The 26,620-nt window shown below is 54.9% G+C and overlaps 1 protein-coding gene across 2 annotated transcripts; it reads right to left on the bottom strand.

Annotated features, from left to right (window-relative positions):
- Window positions 1-481: 481 nt before the first annotated feature.
- On the bottom strand, window positions 482-25,646 carry BNIPL (BCL2 interacting protein like). Of its 2 annotated transcripts, none has more exons than XM_075907292.1 (10): window positions 25,460-25,646; window positions 12,448-12,555; window positions 10,840-10,901; window positions 10,230-10,457; window positions 8,616-8,798; window positions 7,980-8,082; window positions 6,713-6,844; window positions 5,663-5,749; window positions 2,190-2,288; window positions 482-1,628 (listed from the first exon to the last, which is right to left on the bottom strand). In XM_075907292.1, the coding sequence occupies exons 1-10, from the start codon at window positions 25,501-25,503 to the stop codon at window positions 1,586-1,588; spliced, it is 1,089 nt and encodes a 362-aa protein (XP_075763407.1). In that variant the 5' UTR covers window positions 25,504-25,646; the 3' UTR covers window positions 482-1,585. The 2 variants fall into 2 exon arrangements, with proteins under 2 accessions (XP_075763407.1, XP_075763408.1); XM_075907293.1 differs by lacking the exon at window positions 25,460-25,646 and adding an exon at window positions 14,445-14,677.
- Window positions 25,647-26,620: the final 974 nt, after the last annotated feature.

Raw genomic sequence — 26,620 nt, 5'->3', positions numbered from 1 at the left:
GCAAAAGAAAAGTGAAAAGCCGACATGTGGCAAGTGACCTTGGAGGTGACGTGCCAAAGACACTCTGGGCTGTTGGGCACCTATTGAAAATCAGTTGAGTCTGCGGAGCGAGTTGCCTGCTGCCTTGGAAAATCCCCCTCTCTGATCTGAAAACTTCCCTCGGTTTAACAGCGTGGGGGGCTGTTGGCAATGTGGCAGCAGCAGGCAATTTGTTGCTTAACAATGGCTGAGTAACACGGAGTTAACTGAGGTAGCTTCCTCGCCTGCATGGTGGGGGACAGATATGCGGGGCTGAAGCCTCCCATCCAGGAGATCTTACAAACTAATCAAGAACTAAGAAAGCACACCTGGGCAGCCAGAGACAACCAGCAAGGATGTGTAGCAAAGAAGCTAAATGGCAGGTTATAGCAGAGCTGGGTGTTGGGAGAACTAGTTAATTTCCTGCATCAGACGCCTCACAATAAACACGTGGGATAAAAACTTTCTCTGTGAAATGTATTTGTCCTGGTCCTGCTCCCCATCTTGCACCGTCTATCACGGCCAGGATTTTTAACGAAACTAATGCTGCCACACCATGTTCGTGCCTCTTGGGAACAAAATTCTGCAGCTGGAGTCAAAGTGCCGATTCCGCCAGTGATGCGGGAGGCAGAATACAATCCAACGCTTTCTTCCAGAGCTGGATCAGCTCTGCGGGGCTCCAGCGATCCGTCTCCAGCTACAGCCAATCTCTGCTGCTTCCGACAAAGGCAGGAAAAAAAAACCTAACCTCCAAAGACATCTGGCCCAAATTCCTTCCTGATCCCTGCAGGCCACCAGCAGAAGCCCTGAAACATGAGAGTGCCCATTTGCACATCCTCATTGCATGCTGGGGAAAGCTCGGCAGGTTTAAGAGGAGCTGCACTGCACCTGTTCTATGGAGTCCCTATGGCCCATTGTGTGCCTGGCTGATACATTAGTGCCATTCAGGGTAACCCAAATGTTGAGTTCCTGCTTCCTTGGTGCACACTGAGCTAAGGTGAAAAGGACTCTAACTCCCTCTCCTATCCTGGCTGTGCAGGTGAAAAAACTTGTTTTCATCCTTAAAGCTAACCGGGACTGATCTGAGAGAAACCAACACTGATTCTGGTTTTAAATCCACAGGGTACGTCTACACAGTGATTAACCCCTGAGAGTCAGCTGACTCAGGCTTGTGGGGCTTGGACGGCAAAGCTGTAAAATTAGTGTAGACGTTCAGGCTGGAGAGATCTGCCCCCCATCTAACAGGCCAGAGAACGCCTGTCCTGACCCCAATATCTCACACCCTCCTACGGCCATGTTTCTAACTGAAACAGCATTCACCTAAAAATGCTGTGCACGCAAAGTCCTCCAGTTAAGCTGGCCTAGCCTTAAAAGCCCCCAGTGCTTATACCAATGCATCCATTGAAGCTGGGTCTATTTACAAAGCCCTGGCGGCAAACACCCTCCCCAACCACTGTCTTTTGGGGTTTTCCTTTAAAGGGCCGGGGGGAAGAGGTAGTCACAGACTATGCAGCGCTACTGCCCCCTACTGGCGCTGGGCTCTGCTGCTGCACATCTCCGGCTGGTGTCACCGCTGTGTGTCCTGGGAGCCATTCCAGCTGTGATCCAGTCTAGAGGAGAGAAGACATAAAGGCAGTGAGCTGTCCACTGGCCCAGATTTTGTCCTCTGCTCGAGCTGGCAGGCCAGGGGAGAATTCCCACTGTGTACCTTAGAGACCCCACAGAGGGGGGCCAGAGCCCTCCATGTTTGCCCCCTCTGGCTTTGCCTGCACCCACGTTATTTTGCACAGGGGTGACGTGCACCAGCACGTGCATCTACACGACTGGTCTGAACTGGGGCAGTTACACCAGCACGAGGCTCCCCCCGGGTTCACGCTGGAAGCCAGGACGACAGGGTGCCATTCATCGCTCGCTTCCCTTCCCTGGAGGTAATCACACTGACCTACCTAGGTGTGAAGGGTTAAGAGCCCCTCCTGGGGGGGGGGGCGACACAGGCAAACAATTCAGGAGCAGGAACAAAAAGGGGAAGGTGAGGGAGGGAGGGAGGGGGATTTCAGAGGCTTCCACTTTAGCCCTCATTCCCCTGAAGGCAGGGGGCTCCAGACTCCCCCAGCCCAGCTGAACTCGCCGCCCCCCACAACCAGCCTGAGGGGTACCGGGGATCAACTCACTGTCGGATGCAGTCGGGGATCTGCACTTGCTCAAGAGGAATGTGCTGAGACAGCTCCCACAGGCTATCCATGAACTGCACTTTCCTGCCAAACTTGGAGCTGGGAGTGAAGGGAGAGGGTAAGTTATTCAGGTTACCAGAGTGGTTGATTTCTCATCAAGGCACCTCACAGGGTGCCGAACTGACAGCCCTCCCGTCTGCTCTGTTCTACCCAGGTTCCTGACCTGCCCCCGGCACCTTCCGCTAACTCGTTAAGCAACACGATTACTGGCCACAAAGCAGCCACCGCATGGATAGCACTGTGGTGTGCCTCCCGCGTCCCCATGCACAGCGCCTGGCCAGTGTCCCGTCTCCGGCTGCAGCCAATCTCCGTTGCTTCAGAGGAAGGCAGGAAAACCCCCTAACCTCAGAATACAACCGGCCCAAATTCCTTCCTGACCCCTGCAGGCCACCAGCTGAAGCCCTGAAACATGAGCGTCCCCATTTGCACATGCCGGGGAAAGGGCCGTAGGTTTAGGGGAATCTACAGTGCACACCTTCTATGGAGTCCCTACGGCCCATTACATCCGTGGCCTCTCAGCTGACATGGCTGATACATTTGTGCCATTCAGGACAGACCAAGTGTTGAACCCTGCCAGCTGATTGCACGCAGGCCCACAAACAGCCGGTCGATCCCAAGCTGGATCGGAACCAGCGGTCTGTTGGCAAAAGGTGCGCGGGTGTGGTGCAAATGGGCGTAAACTAATGGAGCTATGCAGGCAAGGATCTGACCCTTGTGTCCCCAACTCCTTGTGAGCCAGCCAGTACTTTTGTGCAGCATAGCTACTGTTTCACACGTGAAAGGCTTTTCCGTGCAACAGTGCGTTATAGCGGAGAGAACACTACAGTACAGGTTAAATGCCCCTTCGCAGCATTGCTATCCCGATGGACCAGGAAAGCTTTCAGCAGGAGACTGCAGCAAAAGCCTGTAAAGACCTTTTTCTGTGGGTTTTCTGTGATTAATTCGCACTTGGGCTATGTCTACACTACGGCTGTGTCTACATTGGCAAGACACGCTATGGCTGTGTCTACATTGCCTGTCTACACTGGCCACGAGTATTTGTGCAAGAACACTGACGTTGTAATGTACAAAATCAGTGCTTCTTGCGCAAATACTTTGATGCTCCCGCTCAGGGATAAGCCCTCTTGTGCAAGTATTCTTGTGCAAGAGGCCAGTGTAGACAGCAACGTTAATTTCTTGTGCAAGAAAGCCCGATGGCTAAAATGGCCATCGGAGCTTTCTTGCGCAAGAGAGCATCTACACTGGCATGGAATATAAAGCACATCTTTTGCGCAAAAGCACATGCCAGTGTAGATGCTCTCTTGCCCAAATACTTTTAACGGAAAAACTTCCGTTAAAAGTATTTGCGCAAAATCATGCCAGTCTAGCTGCAGCCTACATGTTTTGCCGGAAGAGGCAATGCAAATGAAGCGCGGATTAGCATTTTCTCACACTTCATTTGCATAAACTCTTCGGATCCGTTTTTGCGCAAGAGGTTTTTGCGTGAAAACAAGCAGTGTGGACATTTCCTTTTTGAGCAAAACCCCCTTTTTGCGCACGATCCTTATGCCTCTTCATTATGCTAACGAAGTGCAAGAAAATGCTAATCTGCGCTTCATTCGCATTGCCTCTTCCGACAAAACCCGTAGTGTAGACATAGCCTGGGTGCAAGATCAGGACTCGTGCGTGCACACGGCTGAAGTGGAACTTTTGAAACGGACTAGTATTTTGCCGCGTTAATGTCATGTAGCTAAAAGGGTGTTACAAGGAGGAGGGAGAAAAATTGTTCTCCTTGGCCTCTGATGATAGGACAAGAAGCAATGGGCTTAAATTGCAGCAAGGGAGGTTTAGGTGGGACATTAGGGGAATTTTCTTAACTGTCAGGGTGGTTAAGCACTGGAATAAATTGCCTAGGGAGGTTGTGGACTATCCATCCTTGGAGAATTTTAAGAGCAGGTTAGACAGACACCTGTCAGGGATGATCAGATGGTGCTTGGTCCTGTCGTGAGGGGACTGGACTTACTAACCTCTCAAGGTTACTTCCAGTTCTATGATTCTGTCTGTCTCTGAGGGACCCACTAGACACCCCTGAAAGGGGCTCAATTTTCAGAGGGTTAGGACAGTCACAAGTCAGGCCTTAAAGAAATCATGAGGTTTTTTTTTTTCTTTTTAAAAATTCTTTTTTTCTGTTGTCTGGTCTTTTAGACTTTTCTATCCACTGGGTCACATACCAGGGTTTTCTCTGTGACCAGGAAGGCTGGAAATACCCTTCTTTTTTAAAAAAAGCCAAGATTCTCCTGTAATCACTTGTATCTGGGAGCTGGGGTTTTAAGTCAGGAATAAAACCTGGAGAGAGTTGGCAGCATTGCTGGTGCTTGGGGCTGTCTGCAAAAACCAGATTCCTTGGGGATATCTCCAATTGGCCCCTGAATCACAAAACCGTTGGTTCAAATTCTTGCAGCTATGTCAGTGTGCTGGTGCACGGATCCCTCTCTAGCACCATGGGGATGCGGATATCCGCGGTTCATTTTTTACGCATGCGGATGCGGATACAAAGTGTGTAGCTAGAACCCTGAATATTTGTGGATATCCTTTTATAGCCACGAGGATCATGTTTGCAGATGTGGATACACATTTCATATCTGTACAGGGCACTACCTGTAACTGACTCACAGCTGTTTGCCCAGCAATCTCAGCTGTGTGCAATCTAGCTGTTGTTCTGGCGGGACTGTGATACAAACTGGTACCTTTAACAGACACAACTCTGCCCTCTGCTGAGCAACACGTGTCCAGCTGCCTTGTGCCTACGGGTGCCCATATTTGTTGACCAGTCTGATTTAGGGGTTTAGCGCTTCCCCAGACCACAGAGCTGCTGCCAAGGGGGAGAGGGAATGGCTGTGCCCTACAAGTATAGGTGTGATGTTTTTGCTAATTCCAGGTAAAGCTTTAGCTGGCAGGGGAAATCCAAATCTTTACCTAGTGCCCATTGCCACCATATTCGGACACCTAAGGCATGCAAAAAAATCCGGGGCTAGAATCTTACCCTGCACCCATCACCATGGTGTCTGGTCACATAGAGGATGCTGGCAGAGTGCATCCAAGAAATCTGAGCTAGAACCTTGCTCCCTGCTGCCCTATTCCATGCACCCGTGTCGCTAGCAGCCCCACTCTCTGGCATGCAGAGCCCTGGCCTGCTGCACTAGCAGCTGCCCGGAGTCCCAGACTCAGGGAGGAAATGTTGCTGAAAGGGTGGGAAAAACGCTCTGCAAGGGACAGCCTGCGGGGGAAGGGAGTTATAGCGGGTGGATGGATACTGCAGGCTGGGTAGTTGCCAAACCCCTTGCACGTGCGTGTGTACCACACACACACACACACACACCCCTTTGTTGGTAGCCTCCTCTCACAGGCCAAGTAAAGAGTCCAGCTCACACTACCTGAGGAAGGGGCGGATAACAGCCATCAGCGCCTTGATGTACCAAGTGGGGTGGACAATAATCATGGCCTTCAGGTTCTTCCGGAGCCTGAAACAATGCAAAGCAGACAGGACACAATGTATCAATTAGCCAGTGGAACTCTCTGCCACAAGCTGTCTCTGAAGCCAAGAGTTCAGCACCATTGACAGCAGGGTCAGACGTTGATCCAGCCAATCAGTCTCCCATGCTCCAGTGGTCAGTGCCGAGGCTGGTGTTGAAGATGGCGAAGGGGAGCCTTTGAAAATCTGAAATCCAGGAGTTTGGAAGGGCTTTGAACCCCCCCCTCTTCCTAGCACGATCCAATGGCTAACTACTGGAGGCCAGGAGGAGGTTTCTGGATGTGCCCCAGGTCCAAAGCAGGGCTTCTGACGTCCTGGAGCCTTTTCTTTTAAAGATAGCAAAACGCTTGGTCCACACGGAGAAACTGACCAGGGTAGCTCCCCATATCGGCACTCTATTCTGGAATAAAAGTCACTTTGTTCTGGAGTAAATCCTGTGCTCCCAAAACCAAGAGGCTGGGAGCTGGCACGCCAGAGAGAGCCACAGGGGCTGCCCTCCATCCAGCAGCCTCATTAGAGAACCCTCCTTTATATTCACCACCACCCGTCATGGTCCCTTTTCCTGCTCCCTCCAGGGGAGGCTGCAGTTTCCATCCTCAGCCCGGTGGGGATTTTCACTTATGGTCCAGCCTGTATCAGTGTCAGCTTCACCGGCTTTCACGCTGTGAGAATCAGGTAGGAAGCGGCTGGTTTCCTATTTCCAATGGTGCAGGGACGGAGGTTCTGGCTAGGTTTCAGGGGGAGGGAGGTCTAGGGATTAAGAGTGGGGTGGTCGGGATGGGAATTAGATCTGTGTTCTGTGCCCAGCTCTTCTGTGAATTTCTGATGAATTCCTGGCTCACCAGAGGGGAGTGGAAGGGGGACAGGGGCTAACAGCAGAGAGAGAGCTCCCCCTTCATGAGCTGGACAAGCAGCGTTACTCCCGGTGTTTCAGTCCCCTGCCATAGCTCACCGCCTGTTAATGGTCTGGTAGCATTGCTTTATCCAACTGAAGGACGGGACCTGGCTGCGGAGCGTGGCACCATTCAGACACACCAGTATGTAGCTTTCTGCCACCATCACCTCCAGCGTCCCGATGATATACCTGCCAGGAGAGCAGAAAGGAGGTCCAGCGATGCAGCCTGGAACCAGCCCTCGGTGAGACACAAAAAGTGACTGCACACTGCAGTTGTGGGTTCAGCTTCACATCACCCCAGCAGCAAGGTGAATTGTCTTATCCCCTACCCCTTTTTCACAGGTGGGGGAAACGGAGGCACAGAGCCAGGCTGTGCGCAGCTCAAGGTTACACAAGGAGTCAAGAAAAGAACCCCAGGAGTCCTGCCTCCCTGTCACTTGTGCTAACCAATAGGCCATACTCCCCACCCAGAGCTGGACAAAGAACCCAAGAGTGCTGACTCCCACCCTCTCTCCCCTCACCACTAGACATTACTGTCCTCCCAAATCAGGGACTAAAATCCATGAGTCATGACACCCAATTACCTGCACAAACCACAGCCCAGAGCAAGGAACAGAATCTAGGGGCCCAAGCGCCTGAGTTCCTTCCTGTAACTACTAGGCCTCACTCCCTCCCTACTAACTCATATTCTAACCCAGGCATTTAACCCTTCCTGCACCAGCAGCTTCTGTCCTGACCAGTGCAGGGACAGTCCTAACAGATGGTCTGGGAATAGAAGAAACGTGCGAGTGAGTTCAGGAGGGGAACGGCCAATGTTCCCCGTGACGGTGCTGCCAGTAGCCAGGCAGGGCTGGGGAGGAGACTGTGACGTGAGAAAGGGGTTTGTTTTAAAGGGGGGGAGGTTGGCGCTTCAAAGGGTCAATTTACCAGGGGCAGAGAAACGGGAGGTTCCAAGGATCCTGGGGCAAAGGAGCCCGCCCCCGCTTCGCCCCCGTGGACCGCAGGCCGACTCAGGGATGTATCCGTACCTTCTGCTCTCAGCATCAGGGCCCCACTCTCCAGTTACTCTGCACCTGAACTCAGGGTTGAGGGGGGGGTTAAGCTGCCTTTGAGCTTCTCCCTCCATCATTTTGGGGCTCACGAGTAAGTTACAGGAGCTCTGGGGATTCTACCACAAGCAGGAGGAGTTCCCATCACAGTCTGCTCTTTTCCCATTGTCACTTTCCACTGGGGGGGATCCCAGAGCCACCCCTAGCCCCCCGCCCTCTCCGCGGCTATTCCCCGTGGGGCTCAATCCCCAGCCAGCAGGGGGCAGCGCGCTCACCGGAACAGGTGCTCCATGACGTACTGGTAGTCCGGCACAGTGCTGTGGGGCAGGTAGCAGGAGGCAAAGAGGATGATGGCGGTGAGGCCTTCTCCGTAGTATCCTGGAGCGGCAGAGCAAAGGGAGCGGGTCCAACCGGCCCATGTACCCCTCCCCCCCGCCTCTTACACCATGGCCCACTTGTTCTCCCCCATGGGGGAGCTTTGGGATTTGCCCAGATCAGGTCTATTTGGCGGCTTTGCTCAGCCCCAGACCCAGCACAGATGGAGTTGCCATGGCGATCCATGGTGCTCTGGGGGCCACAGGCTGGGGGAAGTGGGTTTGTTCCGGCAGGCTCAGATACCGGGGTCCTGTAGGGCTGCGGTTGTGGATTTCTTGGGGCAGAAGCCTCCTCTGATTGGCCGCACTTGCTACAACTGGTAAAGTGCCTGCGTTAATGACGGGCAGCATGTAAATCATCGCTCGGGGACCCCGTCCCCGCCCAGAGCCGGGAATGGAACCCAGGAGTCCTGTCTCCCAGCGCCCTCCTGCTCTAACCACTAGGCATGACTCCCCTCCGAGAGTCAGAAAAAGAACCCAGGAAGCCTGCTGCCTCCCATTCTGAGCACTCGGTCCCAGGCTACGATGTCTCGTTACCCCCGTGGGAGAGGACCCTCTTGTAGGGCTCGACCACACTCAGATCCACTTTCTGTTCCTGCTCGTCCGTCAGGAAGATCCTCCACTTCCGTCCATCCTTGTCCTCGACATCCACCATGCGCCCCTCGCTGAGCTTCTCCTCGAGCAGGCTGCTGTCCAGGCGCCGGGCTCTGGGCAGGTCATCTGCGGACGGGAGGGAGGGGAATGAGGGGTAGCAGGAAAGGCTTCTCGGCTCTAAGTGCTGCGTAACCAGAGAGTGCCGGGGGCCCATGAAAGGGGGGGTCAATGGGTGTGGGGGAACCAGGCCAGGGAAAGAAGAATTACAGTCCCCAAGTGACCCCCGTTTTCTCCCAAATCTTCCCTCACAGCCCAACTCTCCCGGAACCTTCTAGCCAAACAACAACTAACCATCCCCGGCCGTAAGTCTCTCACCCCCAACTCCTCCAACCAAACCCCAACCCCTGCTCCACATTCAACCTCTCGACCTCCCAGCCCCTCCACATCCCAACCCCTCATCCCATCAACCAACCCTCGGCTCCCCAACCCCTCTCCTCAACCAACCAACGCTCAACCCACCCCTTGACCCCACCCCCACCCTCTCACCCACAACCAGCCCTCCCCTCAACCAATCCCGTACCCACCCTCTCCCACCTCCAACCAACCCTTCCACTCCACCCATTGTCCACCACTACCAACCTAACCCGCAACCCCACCCCCAATTCCTCACCCCAACCATCCCCTCACCCCAGCCAACCAACCCCTCACTCCCCAACCAACTCAACCAACCCCTCACCGCTACCAGCCCAACCCTCAATCCTACCCCCAGTTCCTCATCCCAACCATCCCCTCACTCCAACCAACCAACCCCTCACTCCCCAACCAACTCAACCAACCCCTCACCACACCCACCCACCCACCCGCCACTCAGTCCCATCCAAACCTCTGCCCCAACCCCCAGCCAATAACTGAACCTTCCCCTCAAAGCACCAACCAAGCTCTTCCCCTCCCTTTAATCCCGGGGCGGGGAACCTAAGGCCTGGGGACCAGATGTGGCCCCCAGCTTGCCTGGATCCGGCCCCAGAGGCTCAGCTCCCCCCAGCACTGGTGAGCCCGCATTGGCGCTCCAGTTCGCTGCTGCCGCCCTGCAGAACCCGCTAGCCTGGGCCTCACGAGGCTCTGGTGTGTGAGGGGAATGTGGGGAGCGTCTTTCTCCTCCTCGGTTGGGGGCCACGTCAGTGAGCGGTGGGGGGGGGGGTTGCCCTCTCACTTGTGTGCAGCCCCCAACTGATTTTTCCGTGGGTCGGCGGCCCCCTGACCCAAAGAAGGATCCTCGTCCCTGCTTTAATGCCACTCCCAGAGCCATCCTCCTTCCCTCCGCCCCAACCTCCCCAAACGCAACTTCCTTGGAACCGTTCCCTCAGCCAGTCCCACCCGCCCCCCAAGCCCTCGCCCTGCCCGTCACCTCTGCTGAGCCTGACCCACCACCTCAGCTTTGTCTAAGGCCCCCACTGTTACAAGCCCCAGTCAGGCCTGTTTCCCACCCACCCCACCTCCCAACCCTCCCCTATCCCAAAGCCCAGCCCAGCCTCAAGCGCATCCTCTCTCCGGCCCCACCTTCCCACTCAAAGTCATGGCCCCCCTCGGGCCCGTCCAGCAGCTCGCTCTCGGACGGGGTCTCCAGCTCGTCCACGTTGATGTCCAGGCTGCCGTCCGGCGTGCCCTCCGGATAGGTGCCTGACAGCACCGAGCCCTCGGCCCGGTCCAAAGACAGGCTGAGATTCGGCGCCGGCAGGCGTTTCTTCATGTGCCGCTTCCCGCACAGCTCCAGGGTGTTGGGGGCGACTGGGGGGGCAGAGGGGGAGAGAGGAAGGGAGGAGGATAAAGAGAAATGAGCGCAAGTGAAAAGCGACAGGGAACGGGAAAGAGAAAGGGGAGGGAAGGAAAACGTCACGGCCAGTCAGCTCTGCTGCTCCTGCACCCGCTGCTGGACGGGGGTCTGGTCGAGGAAACCTCCCCACCCAGGCCAGCTGTGCCCTGGCGCATTTGGGGGCTGGGGATCTGAGGCGGGGGACATAGCCTCCCCACGGAGGCCCCTGCCCTGCAACACCCCCAGCACGCTCGCATTCAGAGCCTTCCCGGCTGGTTCTCTTGGTGCTGGGGTCTGACCCTCCTGTCGGCGAAGCTTGCTGCCTTCCCACCTGCCCCCACCCAGGCGTGACCTTACCTGGGCTGGGCTCCTCGCCGGAGTCTTCGAGGTCCTCCTCAGAGACCTCCTCTGGGAGAGGCCTGGAAGAGAGGGGAGGCCGAGACAGTCATGGCAAAGGGGCAGAGACGGCAGCCCGTCCGTGAAATCTCCCTGACGCAATTTAGCAAGGCAGAAAACCGGTCCCTGGTATCACCACGGTTGAGAGACCCTGGACTGGAGCATCCCTCCCACCTCTGCACCGCTATGGAGGAGACAGATGTTCTTGGAGCAGGGGGAGCTAGGAGTCCTGGGTTCGAACCCCATCTCTGAGAAGGGAGCGTGATCCAATGGTTAGAGCTGGCTGGGGAGGTCAGGGCTCTTGGATTCTGTTCCTGGTTCCAGGACAGGTGTGGGGCCCGTTGGCTAGAGCTGGGGGTGGAGACTGTGTGCTCCAGCGAAGGTTATGTCATCACATTGTGCCTCAGTTTCCACACCTGTTAAATGGGAACAGTGGCACTGCCCTAGCTCCAGGGCTAGCCAGAGCGGACGCAGCTGCTGAACAAGTGTCACACATTGGAGGCTCTGCTGCTGCAAACCTACCCTGCTGTGCCCCCGCTATTTTAGTCTTGGGCTGACCATGCTTAGCTCTGCCGAGTCCCCACCGTTTGTTATCCCTTGGCAGGAGTTTCAGCCAGAACAGATGCAGTGGTCTGTGGCCTGCGTGGCGGACCAGAACCAAGCCCATGGACTGAGGCCACTCACCTCATTTCACCCGAGGCTTTGAACCCCGGCCCCCAGAAGGCGTCATCCTGGCTCTCAACCCCACCTCCTGCCATTCACAAGGCAGAGCCTTTCCTGTCCTCTCCCATCCCTCTCTCCTCCCCCCTGACACTGCCCACTGGGTGAACAGCAGAGCTCATCGGGCACCAGCTGCCGGTGGGAAGGCGCTGGGAAGACAGCGCCTGCAGCTGTGTTTTGTGGGACGGATCCTGTCACAGACACCAGCCGTGCGCTGCTCTGAGAGACCTCAGAGTGACTGTGCTGGGCACTTTCTTCCTTGGGTGGGGGGGAGGGCTACATGCCTTTCTGCCTCTTTTCTGGCCCACTGCTTGTGATTCATTTCGTCCCCAGCCTGGCAGGAAGGAATTATCAGACCCCGCTCTCTTTGTTCATCGATTCCCATTCTACAGGTGGGGAAACTGAGGCATAGAGCCAGGAAGCAACTCTCCCTGATTGGCTGAGCTGGACCCACAACCCTGGAGTCCTGGTTCCCCATCCCCCTTTCTATCCACTAGATTAGAATCCAGGAGTCCTGAGACCACCTGGCAAGGTTGGGGGGGGGCCACGCTGCCTCTACCAGGCATGGGGCTTCTTGAAGGACGCCGGCTGGAAGGGGGCGGATTCATCAGATCGACACCCATTTCGGATTTTCTAGTCCCCCCTTAGCTACATCCACTCTCTGTCGGCCGCAGCCGAAACCACTGATCACTAAGGACGCCCCCTTCCTCACACGGCAGCTCCACTTCACTGGGGTGGTACCAGCCCTTTGGCTCCCCAAGGGGCAGTTTGTGTCACCTCCCTCTGCACCCGGGATGGGCAACAGGAGACACCCGAGGATCTCAGCCAGCACCCCGCTGCATCTCTCACCCTGGGAACTCCTCGTCCTGCCACTCCTCCTTCAGCTCCATGTCCTGGATGGATACGGCTCCCTCCCCCTGCTCCGCCAGCTCCTGCTTCTCCGGCTCCGTCGGGTCCCTGCAATGCCAACAGAGCGTGGGCTGGAGGAACCGGGCTGGGCTAGTCGGTGGCTGGCCCGGAGAACGCGGCTGACAGGGCAACCCCAAGGGCGGCTCTATCCTAAGGGCTGGTGTGGCCTGCATTGGGATTGTGGCTTTCCCAGGGCCAGGCCCCCGGGCTGAGAATGGAGCCCGTCAGCAGGGCAAACCCAGCCGAGCTCCTAGGAACCAGGAGCCATTAGCACCTCCCATGTGGAATGAGTTTGCTGGGCCTCAGCCTGGTGTCCCAGGTGCCCTGCCCCAGCTGGCACTAACACTGGGCCCCCCCCTTTGGCAGCCTGGGCACAGAGCACCAGGAGGGAAAGGGTCCCCCCATCTTGCCCCAGGAGGGGGGCCCCCACAGGGCAGCACTGAGGTGTCCAGCCCTGCCACTAAGAGGCCTTCCCCAGGCTGTGGGTCTTTCCCCAGAGCCCTGGATGCCTGGGGCTCGCCCCCCATGTTGCCTCCTGCCCAGAGGGATCAGCACCAAACCAGGCACCACCAGGGCCCCAGCACCGCTGGCCGCTGCTCCCCACTCTGCCGCTGCTGCGGGCAGGGGGCACATGCCCATCCCTCAATGGGGCCCCCTCCGCCATGGGCTGGCCCCGCTCCGGTCTTGGTCTGGCACAGCCCAGTACATCCCTCGGAGGCGGAGTGACCAGAGAGCAAGCGTGGAAACCAGGACGGGGGCAGGGCAGAATAGGTGCCCATATAAGAAAAGAATCCCAAATGTCAGGGCTGTCCCTATAAAATCAGGACATCTGGCCCCCCTGCCAGAGGGCACTCTCAGTGCCAGGCCAGGGAGGGCTCCTAGTCCACCAGGAGCAGGGACCTCGCCAGAAGAGAGAAATTGTCTCATGGCCACTGCCCCGACCCCAGGCACACAGATCCCCCCCCGCATCCCGTCTACCCACCCAGCCCCAACTCCCATCCCCCACCTCCCGCCACCGGGGCACTGCCTCCCCTCTCAGCTCATGTCCCTACCTCCCCACACATGCCTCCATCTCCCCCTCTTTCCCCTCCCCACCCCCACTGCTCCCACCAGCCCCATTGCCTGCCCCCCATCTCTGTCACTCAGGTCCTGCCTCCCCATCCATTCCCCTTGGCCCAGCCCCACCCCCCACTGCAGCCCCTCTGGTCCTGCCTCCCCATGGCCCAGTCCCCCCACCCCCGCTGCGCCTCAGGTCCTGCCTCCCCATGGCCCAGTCCCCTCACCCCCGCTGTGCCTCAGGTCCTGCCTCCCCATGGCCCAGTCCCCCCACCCCCGCTGCGCCTCAGGTCCTGCCTCCCCATGGCCCAGTTCCCACCCCACCCCACTGTGCCTCAGGGCCTGCCTCCCCATGGCCCAGTTCCCCTCTGCCTCGCTGCCCCTCCCATTCCCTGTCATCCAACACACACTTTGTTGCTATCCTGGAAGGGACTCATAAACCGGGTGGAAATGGTGCAGTAGAATAGGCACCATCTGACCCGCCGGCTCCCCTTCCTCGCCAGCGAGTGCCCCCAGGTAGCTCACCTGGGTTCTCCCAGGAGACTGACGCGGGCTCTGCGACCGGATCGCCCTCCCTCGAACCCCAGAGGCAGATGAGTTCTCCTGGAGCAAGAACACGGAGCCTGCGGCATGGTCACCATCCCCACACACTCCCCCAAAGCCGGACTTACACCCCGCTGCAGCTGGGGAGGAGCCAAGACGCCCCCAAGAGGCACCCACCCACCCTTTCCACGGCAGCCTGGCTGGCCGAGACCATGCTGCGCCCAGCCCCCGTCCCCGGTACACCTGTGTTGAAACATACACAGTAATCACGGCTCCACCTGTCTGACCACCCCTCTCCAGGGCTAGAACCCCCTGGGCCCATCACAGTCGCCAATTACCTCTTCACACTGCTCAGTTACAAAGGCATCCGGAGGGGCCCCCGCAGCTCGGGCCTGTGGCAGGGAAGGACGCGCTGGAGCAGCTGCTCAGAGCCAGCAGCTTCCCTTTTCTCCAGCCAGCTGACATCAGCCCTGTACCTGGCAGCACTCGCCGGCACGCCCAAGAAAATCAACCCAGCGCCACCCTAGCAAGCCCTGTCGTCTGGCGCAGGGCTGGTCCTGTTTACACAAGCCCAGCGAGCCACTCGGCGTCTCTAAGGAAACGTAAATCCGGCGAGCAAGGGAACTTAGGAAGCAGGGATCACTTGGTGCCTGCTTTGGGAGCGGGCGGTGGGGGCTAGGCCTCTCGTCAGCAGTAGGGACCCCATTAAAAATGGGGAGCGAAGGCAGATTGGCACTGGCAGGCAGGGAGAGATGAATCTGCTTTGCTTCCTTGCGAAGAGGCATCTGAATTAACTCACCATGGCTGGGACTTTTGGAGATGCTACATGGCCAGTCCCCCTCGCCTCTTGGCAGCATTTTGGTGCCTAGCACCCCCTAGTGTAACCTTGGGTGGGCTGGATTCACTGCCCTTCTCCAGTGTCTAAAAAAAAAACCCCACTCCCATAGACGTACTAGAGACCTAGAGTTCAGCAAGGATTGCCCAGTGCTGGCCTCCCAACATTCAAGTCCCAAAAGAAACTGAATAAATGAATTTAATTAAATAACTTTATAAAATCTTATGAAGAAACAAGCAATCTAATTCTTCCAACAGAACGCAGCTATTTTATAACCCACAAATAACGTCCACAATGACAGTAAACATATGTAAAGGGAAAACAAAAAGTAAAATGTGAACAGTTCAGTCCACACAAACACAACAAGAAAAGACCGAGAGGGCCCAAAAGCTTCGATTTAGTTCACCAAAGTCTCCGTTTGTGCCTCCGATCATCAAATCTGCACCATATGCTGAGTCTGAACCAACCCTCCACTTGCTCGTAGGAAATCCAGGTAGATTCTTCCTCTGCTGTGGATCACTGCTAGGCAGCCAGCTCACTGATTAACTAGTCCCTTAAGTCACAAGTAAACAGGCTTAAAGAGCCCTGTCACAAGAAAATACAAAACCGGAGAGTAACAAAATAGAATCATAGAATACTAGGACTGGAAGGGACCTCGAGAGGTCATCGAGTCCAGTCCCCTGCCCTCATGGCAGGACCAAATACTGTCTAGATCATCTCTGATAGACATTTATGTAACCTACTCTTAAATATCTCCAGAGATGGGGATTCCACAACCTCCCTGGGCAATTTATTCCAGTGTTTAGAAACAACTCTTTCCCCGTTGCTACATTTGCAGAGGCGCTGAAGAATCTCACTGAGAAAGTGAGCTAGAACAGTTTGGCTAAAATCAAAGCAGCATTGAAAGCAGACAATTAACACAGGAGAAGGTATTTTCCCTCCCAGATCTCCTTGCTCTAAGTAGCCTTGCCCATGAGCCCTGGTAGAGGGTTAACACCATCACTGCCTGCTGCAGAGTGAGGAATAACAATCTGCTCTCTGCGCCTGACTCAGTTTCTCCCAGCTCACACAGGCCTTAGAAAAGCTGCTGCCCTGCCTGCTGGCTCATGAAGTCTGACCCCAAAGTACCAAACCCAACTCCAGAAACGTCTGGGTGGTGCGCTAAATCAGCCCAACACCACTCAACTCACTCCTACCTCCCCCACAGAGGTCTCTGAAAGAGATGGCTCCCTATTAGGTGCATGGGTTACAACAGCATCCCAGGAAAGCTTGCGACCGAGCGTGCTCCATCCAGCAAAAGGGCTGGACAGCACCATGTTTGGAGCAACACCCTGCAGCCAGGTCCCCAGCGAGTTTCCAACCCAGGCCTTGCAGAGTAAAAAGCAGGGACGTGGAGAAACCACTCCGGGGGAGCTGCTCTGGCCTGGACCAGCCAGTAGGGGGTGACAAAGAGGCACACGATGCTGGCCACCAGCCAGTAGGGGGTGACAAAGAGGCACACGATGCTGGTCACCAGCCAGTAGGGGGTGACAAAGAGGCACACGATGCTGGTCACCAGCCAGTAGGGGGTGACAAAGAGGCACACAATGCTGGCCACCAGCCAGTAGGGGGTGACAAAGAGGCACACGATGCTGGCCACCAGCCAGTAGGGGGTGACAAAGAGACACACGATGCTGGCCACCAGCCAGTAGGGGGTGACAAAGAGGCACACGATGCTGGTCACCAGCCAGTAGGGGGTGACAAAGAGGCACACAATGCTGGCCACCAGCCAGTAGGGGGTGACAAAGAGGCACACGATGCTGGCCACCAGCCAGTAGGGGGTGACAAAGAGGCACACGATGCTGGCCACCAGCCGGTAGCGGCGGATGGAGACCCACCCTGCTTAGTTTGCTCTGCAAGATAAAAAGGCAGGAGCGTTACCGGGCGCTGAAAAGACTTGACGCCATAGTGAGACCTGCCTGATGGGGTGTGGGTGCGAGACACAGAACCATTGTGCCAGGTTCAGCTCCCCTCTTTGGGGGATGCAACAAAGCAAACTTGTCCTCTAAGACACAGCAGATTGCCTTCCGGCTGGGTCACATTCCCAGCCATCTCTCCCCCTCGTGCCAGCTAAGAGGGCTAAAGTTAATGGTGGTATGGTGAAGGGGCATGGCCAATCGGCAGCGTGGTTTCATAGATAAGCCATGGGATTGATTTTCCCATCCAATGAAGTAGGTTCAGATGTAGTGAAGTGGGGGGTTCTAATCCCAGCTCTGATCAGCTGTGTGGCTTCAGGCAAACAGCGGCCCTTTTGTCCATCTGGTGTAATCAAGCTGTAAACTCTTCTATATGGGCAACACCCAACACTACGGAGCCTTGGCCGAGGCATTACAGTCATACAAAAAATCATCAAGCGTCGACAACTCTTGCAATACCGGGTCTTCTTAAAGCTTAAAGTACATTTCATGCCTGGGCCTTGCAGATAAAAAACAGGACCCGAGCGTGACCCTAAATCAGCGATGGGCAATCAAAGCCAGTGCCTAACGAAAGCGAGTAGAGCAACAAAAATGATTAAAGGCCTAGAAAACAGGAGCTATCAGGGAAGACTGAAAGAATTGGGTTTGGTTACTTTAGAAAAGAGAAGACTGAGAGGAGACGTGAGAGCAGCTTTCAAGTAACTAAAAGGGTGGTGTTACAAGGAGGAGGGAGAAAAGTGGTTCTCCTTACCCTCTGAGGATAGGACAAGAAGCAATGGGATTATATTGCAGCCAGGGAGGAAAAACTTCCTCACTGCCAGGGTGGTTAAGCACCAGAATAAATTGCCTAGGGGGGGTTGTGGAATCTCCATCCTTGAAGATATTTCAGAGCAGGTTAGACAGACACCTGTCAGGGATGATCTATGGTGCTTGGTCCCACCGTGAGGGCAGGGGACTGGACTTGATGCCCTCTCGAGGTCCCTTCTAGTTCTAGGATTGTATGAATGCGCTGCTTCCTCTCAGTGGGTCACATGACCAGTGCTGATGACCTGGGGTTCCACCTGTGGTCCACAACCCACCCCCCACTTCCCTCACACCCTTCCTGTGCACCGGAGCCCCGCACTTCCTCCCAGCACTTTCAAAGCGCCGTGAATCCGCTGGTTTGTGCTCCGTCCCCACTCCTCCCCCAACAAAACAGGTTTCTGTCCTAAAATCCTGACTGAACAAAATTAAAGTGGCTCTCGAGAACGTATCCGTGGATAACGGAAAATGATCCAAGCGTTTCCTTTCCATAAGGTCAAAGCACTTTGTCTGGACCCTACGGTTTTGATTTGTATATTATCTTATATCATCTTCTTTCTTCTTCTGGGCCAACGACACTTGTAAAATTCACGACTGTACGCCTGGCTGTGGTGTAAACGAACACTATCATTAACGTCCAAGTGAAAATGAAGCATTTGACATTTCAGCTCTTCCCGCCAATTTGCAATGCAAGAGCATTTTGAAAGGCACTTCCTGCTGAATAGACATGGAAAATTTCAGCTAGCTTCTCCTAGTGCTTTTTGTTAGGTTGGTCTCGTTCTCTTCATTTTACAGATGGGGGAAACTGAGGCACAGGGCAGGAAAGTGACTTGCCCAAGATTACCCAGCAGGCCATTGGCAGAGCCAGGAAGAGAACAGAGGTTTCCTGACTCCCAACTCAGTACATTAACCATAAGACCGCCCCTGGGAGGGAATCCCAAGGATCAGCTTGGCCTTCCCACCACACTGCAGCGTGGGATGTTTCCTCACAGCGCTTTGCTCTGTCTGTCGGCAGGGTGCCAGGCATGCAGCCATGAACATGGACAACAGGAGGCAGAAAAACTGGTTTGACCAGTTTTCACTTCCAGCGACTTTTGCACGTGGACGGCACTTTTGTCACCAAACCTTCCCAGTGCAGCCATCTCAGTCACGGCATTCACAGTCAGTTTTCCAAGGAAAAATACTCTTTTTTTTTTTACACCAAAATTGTATATAAAGAATCAAGGGGTTTGCTCTGGGGCTGGTTTTATTAAAATTTTCCTCAGAAGTCCACCAGATTTGTATCCACCATCGACCGGGTCACAGGCTGACTGGGTGAACGTCGCTGGGCGACTCCTTGCTTCTCATTATATCCCTGCTATCCTGCTTGTGTAACCGCCACCGGGCGGATTTGAACCTGAGACCTCAGTATTGGAGCCTCTACCCTTTGAGCTAAAAGCCAGCTGGCTCTCAGCCCAGGCTGTAGAGGTCTCTTGTTTTCAGCTGTTGCTGTGATCTAGGTGCCACTGCATGGGAGAGTGACCCGCACTAGAGCTATGTCTACACTGGTGCGATCTTGCGCCAGAGCTATGCAAATGAGGCTAAGCGTGGAATATCGCCGAGCCTCATTTGCATATCTAATGAGCTGTCATTTTTGCGGAAGAGGTTCTTGCACAAGAAGGAGCATCTACACTGCCCCTTCTTGCGCAAGAAAAACCCTCTTGCGCAATGCCGTTACACTGATTATTTTCAGGAATAACGGCATTGCGCAAAAGGGTTTTTCTTGCGCAAGAAGGAGCAGTGTAGACAGCTCCTTCTTGTGCAAGAGTCTCTTCCGCAAAATGGCGGCTTATTCGATATGCAAACGAGGCTCGGCGATATTCCACGCTTAGCCTCATTTACATAGCTCTGGCGCAAGATCGCGCCAGTGTAGACAAAGCCTAGGTGTGTGGGTTAAACTTACACTTGGCTCATGCCCAATTTCAGCACTGTTGCTCCGTGGACTACCGGTAACATTTAACTCAATAGACACAGCACGGAGGGGCTGTGACAGATCTACATACACCCCCAGCACTGTAGCAGCGCCCTGCTGTCGAGGCAGTGAGGCTGGCAGAAGAACACCAACAGCAATGAAATACCCCCATGTGTCACTGGAGAAGCACCCGCACCAGTGGCAGGCAGCCCGACCCATTGGGGTTCTGTGTGTGGCTCTCAAGACATTTTGTTTACTGTCGCCCACACGCACAGGGCTTCCAGAATGGGCTGGTCTCCGTCCAGGTGTTCTTTTCCCCTACCGGTATCACTAAAGTGACGCACGCATGAAGCAAGGGCAGGTGAAGGGTGGTGCAGGCTGATTGCGCCCAGCACGGACCGTGAGAGCCGGGCGCTCCCTCTGCAGCCAATCACAGCGCGGCTACCGTTCCATCGGCACCCCCCGCACAGTCTAGGTTCCAGGGCGCCGTGAGCAAAACCGCCCTGTCCGGGAGATCGTCTTGGAGGCGCCAATCTTGCAGCCCCACTGAGACGGAGGAAGGCCATGCATGCAACCCACTCACTAGCATGGCCCGAAGCCCCGCCCCTTTTGCCCAAAGCCACACCCATTCCCCCGAGACCATGCCACTTCACCTGCCCCCAGCCAAGTCCCACTCAGCCCCAGATGAAAGCTGGAGCTGCTGCATGGTGCGGCCCCAGCCCCTCCTGGGCAGTGGGGCAGCGTAGGCAAATTTGGGAAGGCAATGCCCACCGCCCATGCTCACTAGCTTAGGTTGCCCATCGCTGATCCACGCTACCACCCATTCCCTGTTGCATCTAGTGAGCTTCCAGTAATGTAAGCCTCAGAGTCACTCCCTTCCTGCCCTTTCTGGCTGTGCTGGAAAGCTGGGCCGGATGAAGCCAATAGGCTAACCAGTACAGAAGCAGTTTTGAGGGGCACGGGTAAAAAAAGTCTGTTCTTGTAGAAGGGAGAAGAGGAGGCAGCAAAGTGGCATAAGGGCCGGGGGGGACCTTCCCCCTGCATCTCCCTGAGCAGAAGGACTTGTCTGCTGCCCCATCACATTCCTTCCCAGCGAGGTGCGGCTGGCAGGCACATGCCCTGCTGCTCCAACCTGCCCTGGGCCCGGCGCTCCCAGACGGGCTGGGGCATGACTCAGTTAGCGGGACCCCGTGGGGCCAGAACGGTGTGGTGCCCACAGACGGGGTGAGGCCGCGGGACGGGTTCTAACATGGCTAGGGCTGTGGAGAGAGGGCGCTGCCCATGGTCAGAGGCAGCTCTCTGAAAGTGGAGGGATACCAGTGCCCGAAATGTGGCCCTGCCGCCTGAGGCCCAGTTCCTACATTGCCTCTTGCCCCCGCCCCGACCCTGCCCCTGCTTACTCCTCTCCATCCCTTCTTCCCCCATCCCCACGTCTGTCCCTGCCAATATGCAAAATACACCGCCATGTAGAAACTTGGGTATCAACTTGCCCCAAATGTTGTGGTGCCCTAGACAGCTGCATACCATGTATGGGGCAGCTCCAGCACCAGGCCCCGTCTCCCAGCCAGCTCCCTCTCTGTAGGCTGAATCCAGCAGCGCTGTCCCTAGTGGGGCGCGGGACTTGGGACACCCCCCTCTTCACCCCTGCTCCATCGCCATCCTGCCCACAGTCCTGCCCTTCCCCCTTAGCCCCTGCCCCTGTTTTGTCCCTGGATTAGGTCTTACAGAACAATGGTCCCACTTAGGGTTGCCAGATGGTTTCTGAAAAAATACTGAAAAAAAAAAAACCCACACCAGGAAAAAGGTCTGTTGAGCTTAAAAAAAAAAAAAGTGGCCCCTTTAAGAACGCCTGGTGAGGCTTTTTGGCCCCACCAGGCTGCCTGCGGCTGCCCACCATCTTGCCTCCCTGTGCCAGGCCAAACAGTTCCCCCGTAAGCACTAGGGTTGCCAGGCTGCCTCCATATTGAGCCAGACAGCCCGGGATTTTCGCCTCCTGGCTGGGAAAAAAATCATTTTAGGTGTCTGGTATTTTCTGATTTTTTTTACCGGACAGGAGGTGAAAATACCGGACTGTCCGGTTCACTACCGGACACCTGGCAACCCTAGACTTGATTTAACCCCCCAGGACCATTAGGAAGTCGTCCCAAGGGTTCATGACGCTCCCTGTTCAAAAGTGACGCCTTATTTCCGGTCTCCATTTGCCTAGCTTCAATTCCCAGCCCCTGCGGCTGGGGTTGTCCCTCCCACTGCTAGACTGAAGAACCTGTTGTTAAATAGTTGTTCCCTGTGTAGGTACTTACAGGCTGCGAGCCAATCACCCCTTCCCCCTCTCGTCAGTAAATCGAGCCCCTGGAGTCTCTCAGGACAAGGCAGGTTTGCCAGCCCTGTCAGCGTTCTCGGGGCTCTGCACCGAGCCCTTCTAATTCATCAGCCCCCTTGATTTGCGGGCACCAGAGCTGGACCCCGGCAGCCGTCACATCAGCGCCGGGCCCAGCGGTAAAATCCCCTCTCTGCGTCCCAGGATCGCACTGGCCCTTTGGCCACCGCGTCCCCTCCCCTCCCCCCGAGATTTGCACCAGGATGCTGCTTGCTTGTCGCCTTCATCCTTGTCTAGGGGCAAGTGCACCGTGTGGGGCGCTCACTCCTCTGCCCCTCCCCTCCCCAGGCAGGAGGCAGAGGCATGCATGCTGCGTGCTTTCCCTTGGCTCCCTGAGAGTGACCAGAAGGAGCACAACAGCAAGCTGTGTCCTCGTACCAATGGCTGGGAGGCTTCAGCCCTCCCCCCGCCCCGCTTCCTAAATGGCGCCCTGCAGGGGGCGCTCAGGGCTGGGGCAATTCCAGACCAACGAGGGGACATGCCCCTCCTGCAGCCTCCTTCTGCTGCAGAATGCCCCAACCAGCCGGCTCCTTGCTGGAGCGGCGCCCCGAGGGCGCATTGCCTTATGGTCACCTCTGCCTCTAAGAAGAAGCCTTATAGCAGTGTCTACCTACCTAGGTCTTAAAATAAGTCAATAGTATTACCATCCCCATTTTACAGGAGGGGAAACTGAGCACGGTGAGGCAAAGCAACTTGCCCAAGGTTATATAGCGGGCCAGTGGCAGAGCTAGGAAGAGAATGCTGGCTCCCCAAGTCCCAGTGGGTGCATCTAGACTACATTCCTCTTTCGAAAGAGGAATGCAAATGAGGGAAATAGAAAATGCAAATGAAGCGCAGATTCCCAGTGTGTGCTCTGTCCACTAGGCCACACTGCCTCGATGCTCAATACTTGGATGGGAAACCTCGAAAGAAAAGCCAGGCTGCTACCGGAAGCAGTGTCTGCAAATTTGCAGGATGCACTCTGCCCTTGTGAATCAGTGTGGACTTGATGGAGGTGTATGGGCTACAAAATCCCCCGTCAGGTGCAACGTCCAGCACTCTGGCTTAAAACCCAGCTCCCACAGAATCGCCTCCCACTTGGCAACGCTGCACCTGCCGTTGCAACAGGACAAGTTACAGAATCCTCGGGGAAGCACTTTACTGGCAGGCGGCACGTTGACTCTGAACCCTACTGCTGGTCACTAACTTTTGCTATTTCGTTCCTTCTCATTTTAAGGCGAGGGAGGGGATGAGGGAGGAGCACAGGGTTGTGGGCAGAGCTTCCAGTCCCACCACTTCCTCTCTCTTTGCCCTGCTCTCAGAGGAAAGAGGTGCAGAGACAAGGAGACATCCGCCCTCCTTTGTTCCACCGCAAGGGCTTTCTGCTCCACCCTCCTTCAAAGAAAACAAACAAGTCACGCAGTGGCTGGGGCAAGTCTCGGTATAATTCTCCAGTGATTCTGCCCTACTTCCCTTCTGAAGGTTAACATGGGCTCTCAAGTCTTTTCACCACCCTGGGAGCAGTAGCTGAGCCTGCTTCAACTCCCGAATACCCTGCTAACCCAAATCCATCGATTCTAAGCCCAGAAGGGACCCCACTGTGATCATCCAATGTAATGCCCTGCATAGTACAGACCAGAGACCTTCCCCAAAATAACGAGAGAGACCGTGAGGAGTGCCCAGTCTAACTTGACAAGGCAGCCCAAGGGAGGGCATGATTTCCAGAAATTGCTTGCACCCCTATTTGATCTGAACACCACAGGTAAAAAGTCCTGGAGCCCCTTGAAGTCACTGGAATGTTGCCTGTGATTTCAGCAAGAGCTGGATTTTGCCCACGCCCCTTCTGAGCATCTTAAATTGAGCTGTGGGAATCACTGATTTTTCAGGTCCCTGGCAAGTGCAAAAAAGCAGGAATTTTTTTTATTCAATCCAAACTCAAATTTTTTGGAAAATAAAAAAATTTTGTTTAAAGTTTCAAATCATAGGAATCGTTTCATTCATCTTGAAGTGGAACATTTTGTTTTAATTTTGTTTAACATTTTACATTTAAAACATCTAGGCTACGTCTACACTGGCATGATTTTCCGAAAATGCTTTTAACGGAAAAGTTTTCTGTTAAAAGCATTTTCGGAAAAGCACGTCTAGATTGGCAGGATGCTTTTCCGCAAAAGCACTTTTTGTGGAAAAGCGTCCGTGGCCAATCTAGACGCGGTTTTCCGCAAAAAAGCCCCAAACGCCATTTTCGCGATCGGGACTTTTTTGCGGAAAACACTATTGTGCTGTCTACACTGGCCCTTTTGCGTAAAAGTCTTTCGGAAAAAGACTTTTGCCCGAACGGGAGCAGCATAGTATTTCCGCAAGAACACTGACGATCTTACATGAGATCGTCAGTGTTTTGCAGAAATTCAAGCGGCCAGTGTAGACAGCTGGCAAGTTTTTCCGCAAAATCATCTCATTTTGCGGAAAAACTTGCCAGTCTAGACACAGCCCTACTGTATATTTGAGAGAGTCTGTCTGTCTGTATGTTGTTCAAGAACTCCTCCTAAGAGCTAGGACCACTAAATTCAGTATTCAGCTTCCTTGTATCATAACTTAAAGCCAGGTAAAGTTTTGGCTGTGCCAGGAAAATGGGATGTGCATGGAATGGAATTGCTTCTCATAAAATCATACAGGATTGGGCCCCACGTTCAGAAACTATCACTTTCTGAGATGGATTTGTCAGCCTGCCTGAAAGGCCAGGCACAGTATGAGACAGTCAGTCAAGCCACAAAACACCCAGGGTAACACCCTGACTTTCCGGGTGCCTCTCTTAACACCCGCAAAAGATGTTTGCAGGTTCCACTGAGCACAGATAGGCACTACCAGAGACACACAGACTAGACTAGAGAGAATCCTGAAGCTGCCCATCTCATTGGCCTGGCCAGCGGCCGGGGAACCTGAATTTCCCAAGCTAGATTCGAACAGCATAGGATACTGCTGACCCCATTTACACTGGAGTGGAGTCGCTTCAGATCAGTGGCTCTCAATCTTTCCAGACTACTGGATCCCTTGCATGCCCCTAAGTTTTACCTCACTGAAAAATTACTCACAACACAACCAGACACACATGCACACAAAAGTCACACCACACTATTACTCAAAAATTGCTGATTTTTGCATGGTTAACCTGTAATTATAACATATATCAAACGCAATATAAATACCGGGCTTCCATCTCAGGGTATTGCACAGAGAGCAGTATAAACAACTCATTGGTGGTATGAAATTTTAGTTGTTACTAACTTTACCAGGGCTTTTTATGTAGCTTGTTGTAAAACTAGGCAAATACCTGGATGAGTTGATGTACCCCCTGGCAGACTTCTGCCTACCCCTCGTGGTTCATGTACCCCTGGTGGAGAACCACTGGTCTGGATTAACCGAGATCAGAATCCGCCCTGACTGGCATCAAAGCTCACCTTTGAGGCTGGAGTTTCTCACCATAGTCCACGTAGGAGCCCATTGTTCCAGCCTTCCCCAAAACGCAGAAGTTCACTGGGTTTTCCCCCACTTCTTTGGAAGACAGATCCTCAGTGGATTTTCCTGGCTGTTCCTCCCTTCCTGCAGATCAGATCACAGGACAACACCAGTTACCACCCAGACTGCTCATCCTAAACTGGTTTATCTGCATAAACACCTGACTCCACCTGGTGAGAATTTGCTGGGTCCTAGTGCCCATTTCTCCGCCCTGTGGACAAAGCCCTAAAGTGGCAGAAGTGTGTGTGTTTGGCTCAGGGCTGCCCGGGGGAGGGGGACAAGTGGGGCAATTTGCCCCAGGCCCTGCAGGGGCCCCCATGAGAATGTCTGAAGTCTGAGACAGGGAGTGCCAGGAAGCCCCCCCCCCCCGAAATTGCTTTCCCCCAGACCTCCTGAATCCTCTGGGCATCCCTGGTTTGGGCTGGGGGATGAGGAGTGAGGATGCTTCCTATTACCCCCGGTTTGCCTGCTGCTATATCTGGGCTGAGGAAGGCAGGGGCAGGCCCAGGGCTCCATCGTAATGGACGGCTTCAGACAGAATCCCTGGATCCCAACCCATTTCAGGCCAAACCTGGGGTCTGCAGGGGTAGGTAACAATGGAGCAGGATTACCCTGTCCTGGCATTAGACTGTTCCCAGGCACAGCATGACCAAACAAGCTGCCATGGGGATCTGACAAAAAGAGCCCCCTCCTCTGCGGGGGTGGAGGGGGATAGTTATCGGCGACAGAGGGACCCTGCTGTGTCCTATTCCAGGCTCTGCTGCTGCCTCATTTGGTGACCTCAGGCCAGTCTCCATGCCTCAGTTTCCCCCTTCCAATGCAGAACAGTGCCCCCCTCTATTCCCTGCAAGAGGCTTGACTGGCTAAAGCCGAGCACTCTGAAACAGCAGCTCACTCAGCCCTTTAGGGGGGAGGGCAAACGGATAATGGGTGCTAGGCATTAATCACGATTCACCTCCCACCCCCCCGCCAATTAAGGAAGGAGCCCCGAGGGATCCAAAGTCAAAGGCCTCCTCTGCATCACAGTGGTTCCTAGATGCACTAGGTGCTGCACACAGAGAGAGCAAAAAGATGGGGTCTTAATCATGAAGGAGCTTTGCGAT

The sequence above is a fragment of the Pelodiscus sinensis genome, chromosome 24 (genome assembly GCF_049634645.1).
Source record: "Pelodiscus sinensis isolate JC-2024 chromosome 24, ASM4963464v1, whole genome shotgun sequence".
In the NCBI taxonomy this organism is placed as follows: Eukaryota; Metazoa; Chordata; order Testudines; family Trionychidae; genus Pelodiscus; species Pelodiscus sinensis.
Note: the sequence above shows the minus strand (reverse complement) of the source record. Positions and strands in the feature narration are given on the sequence as shown.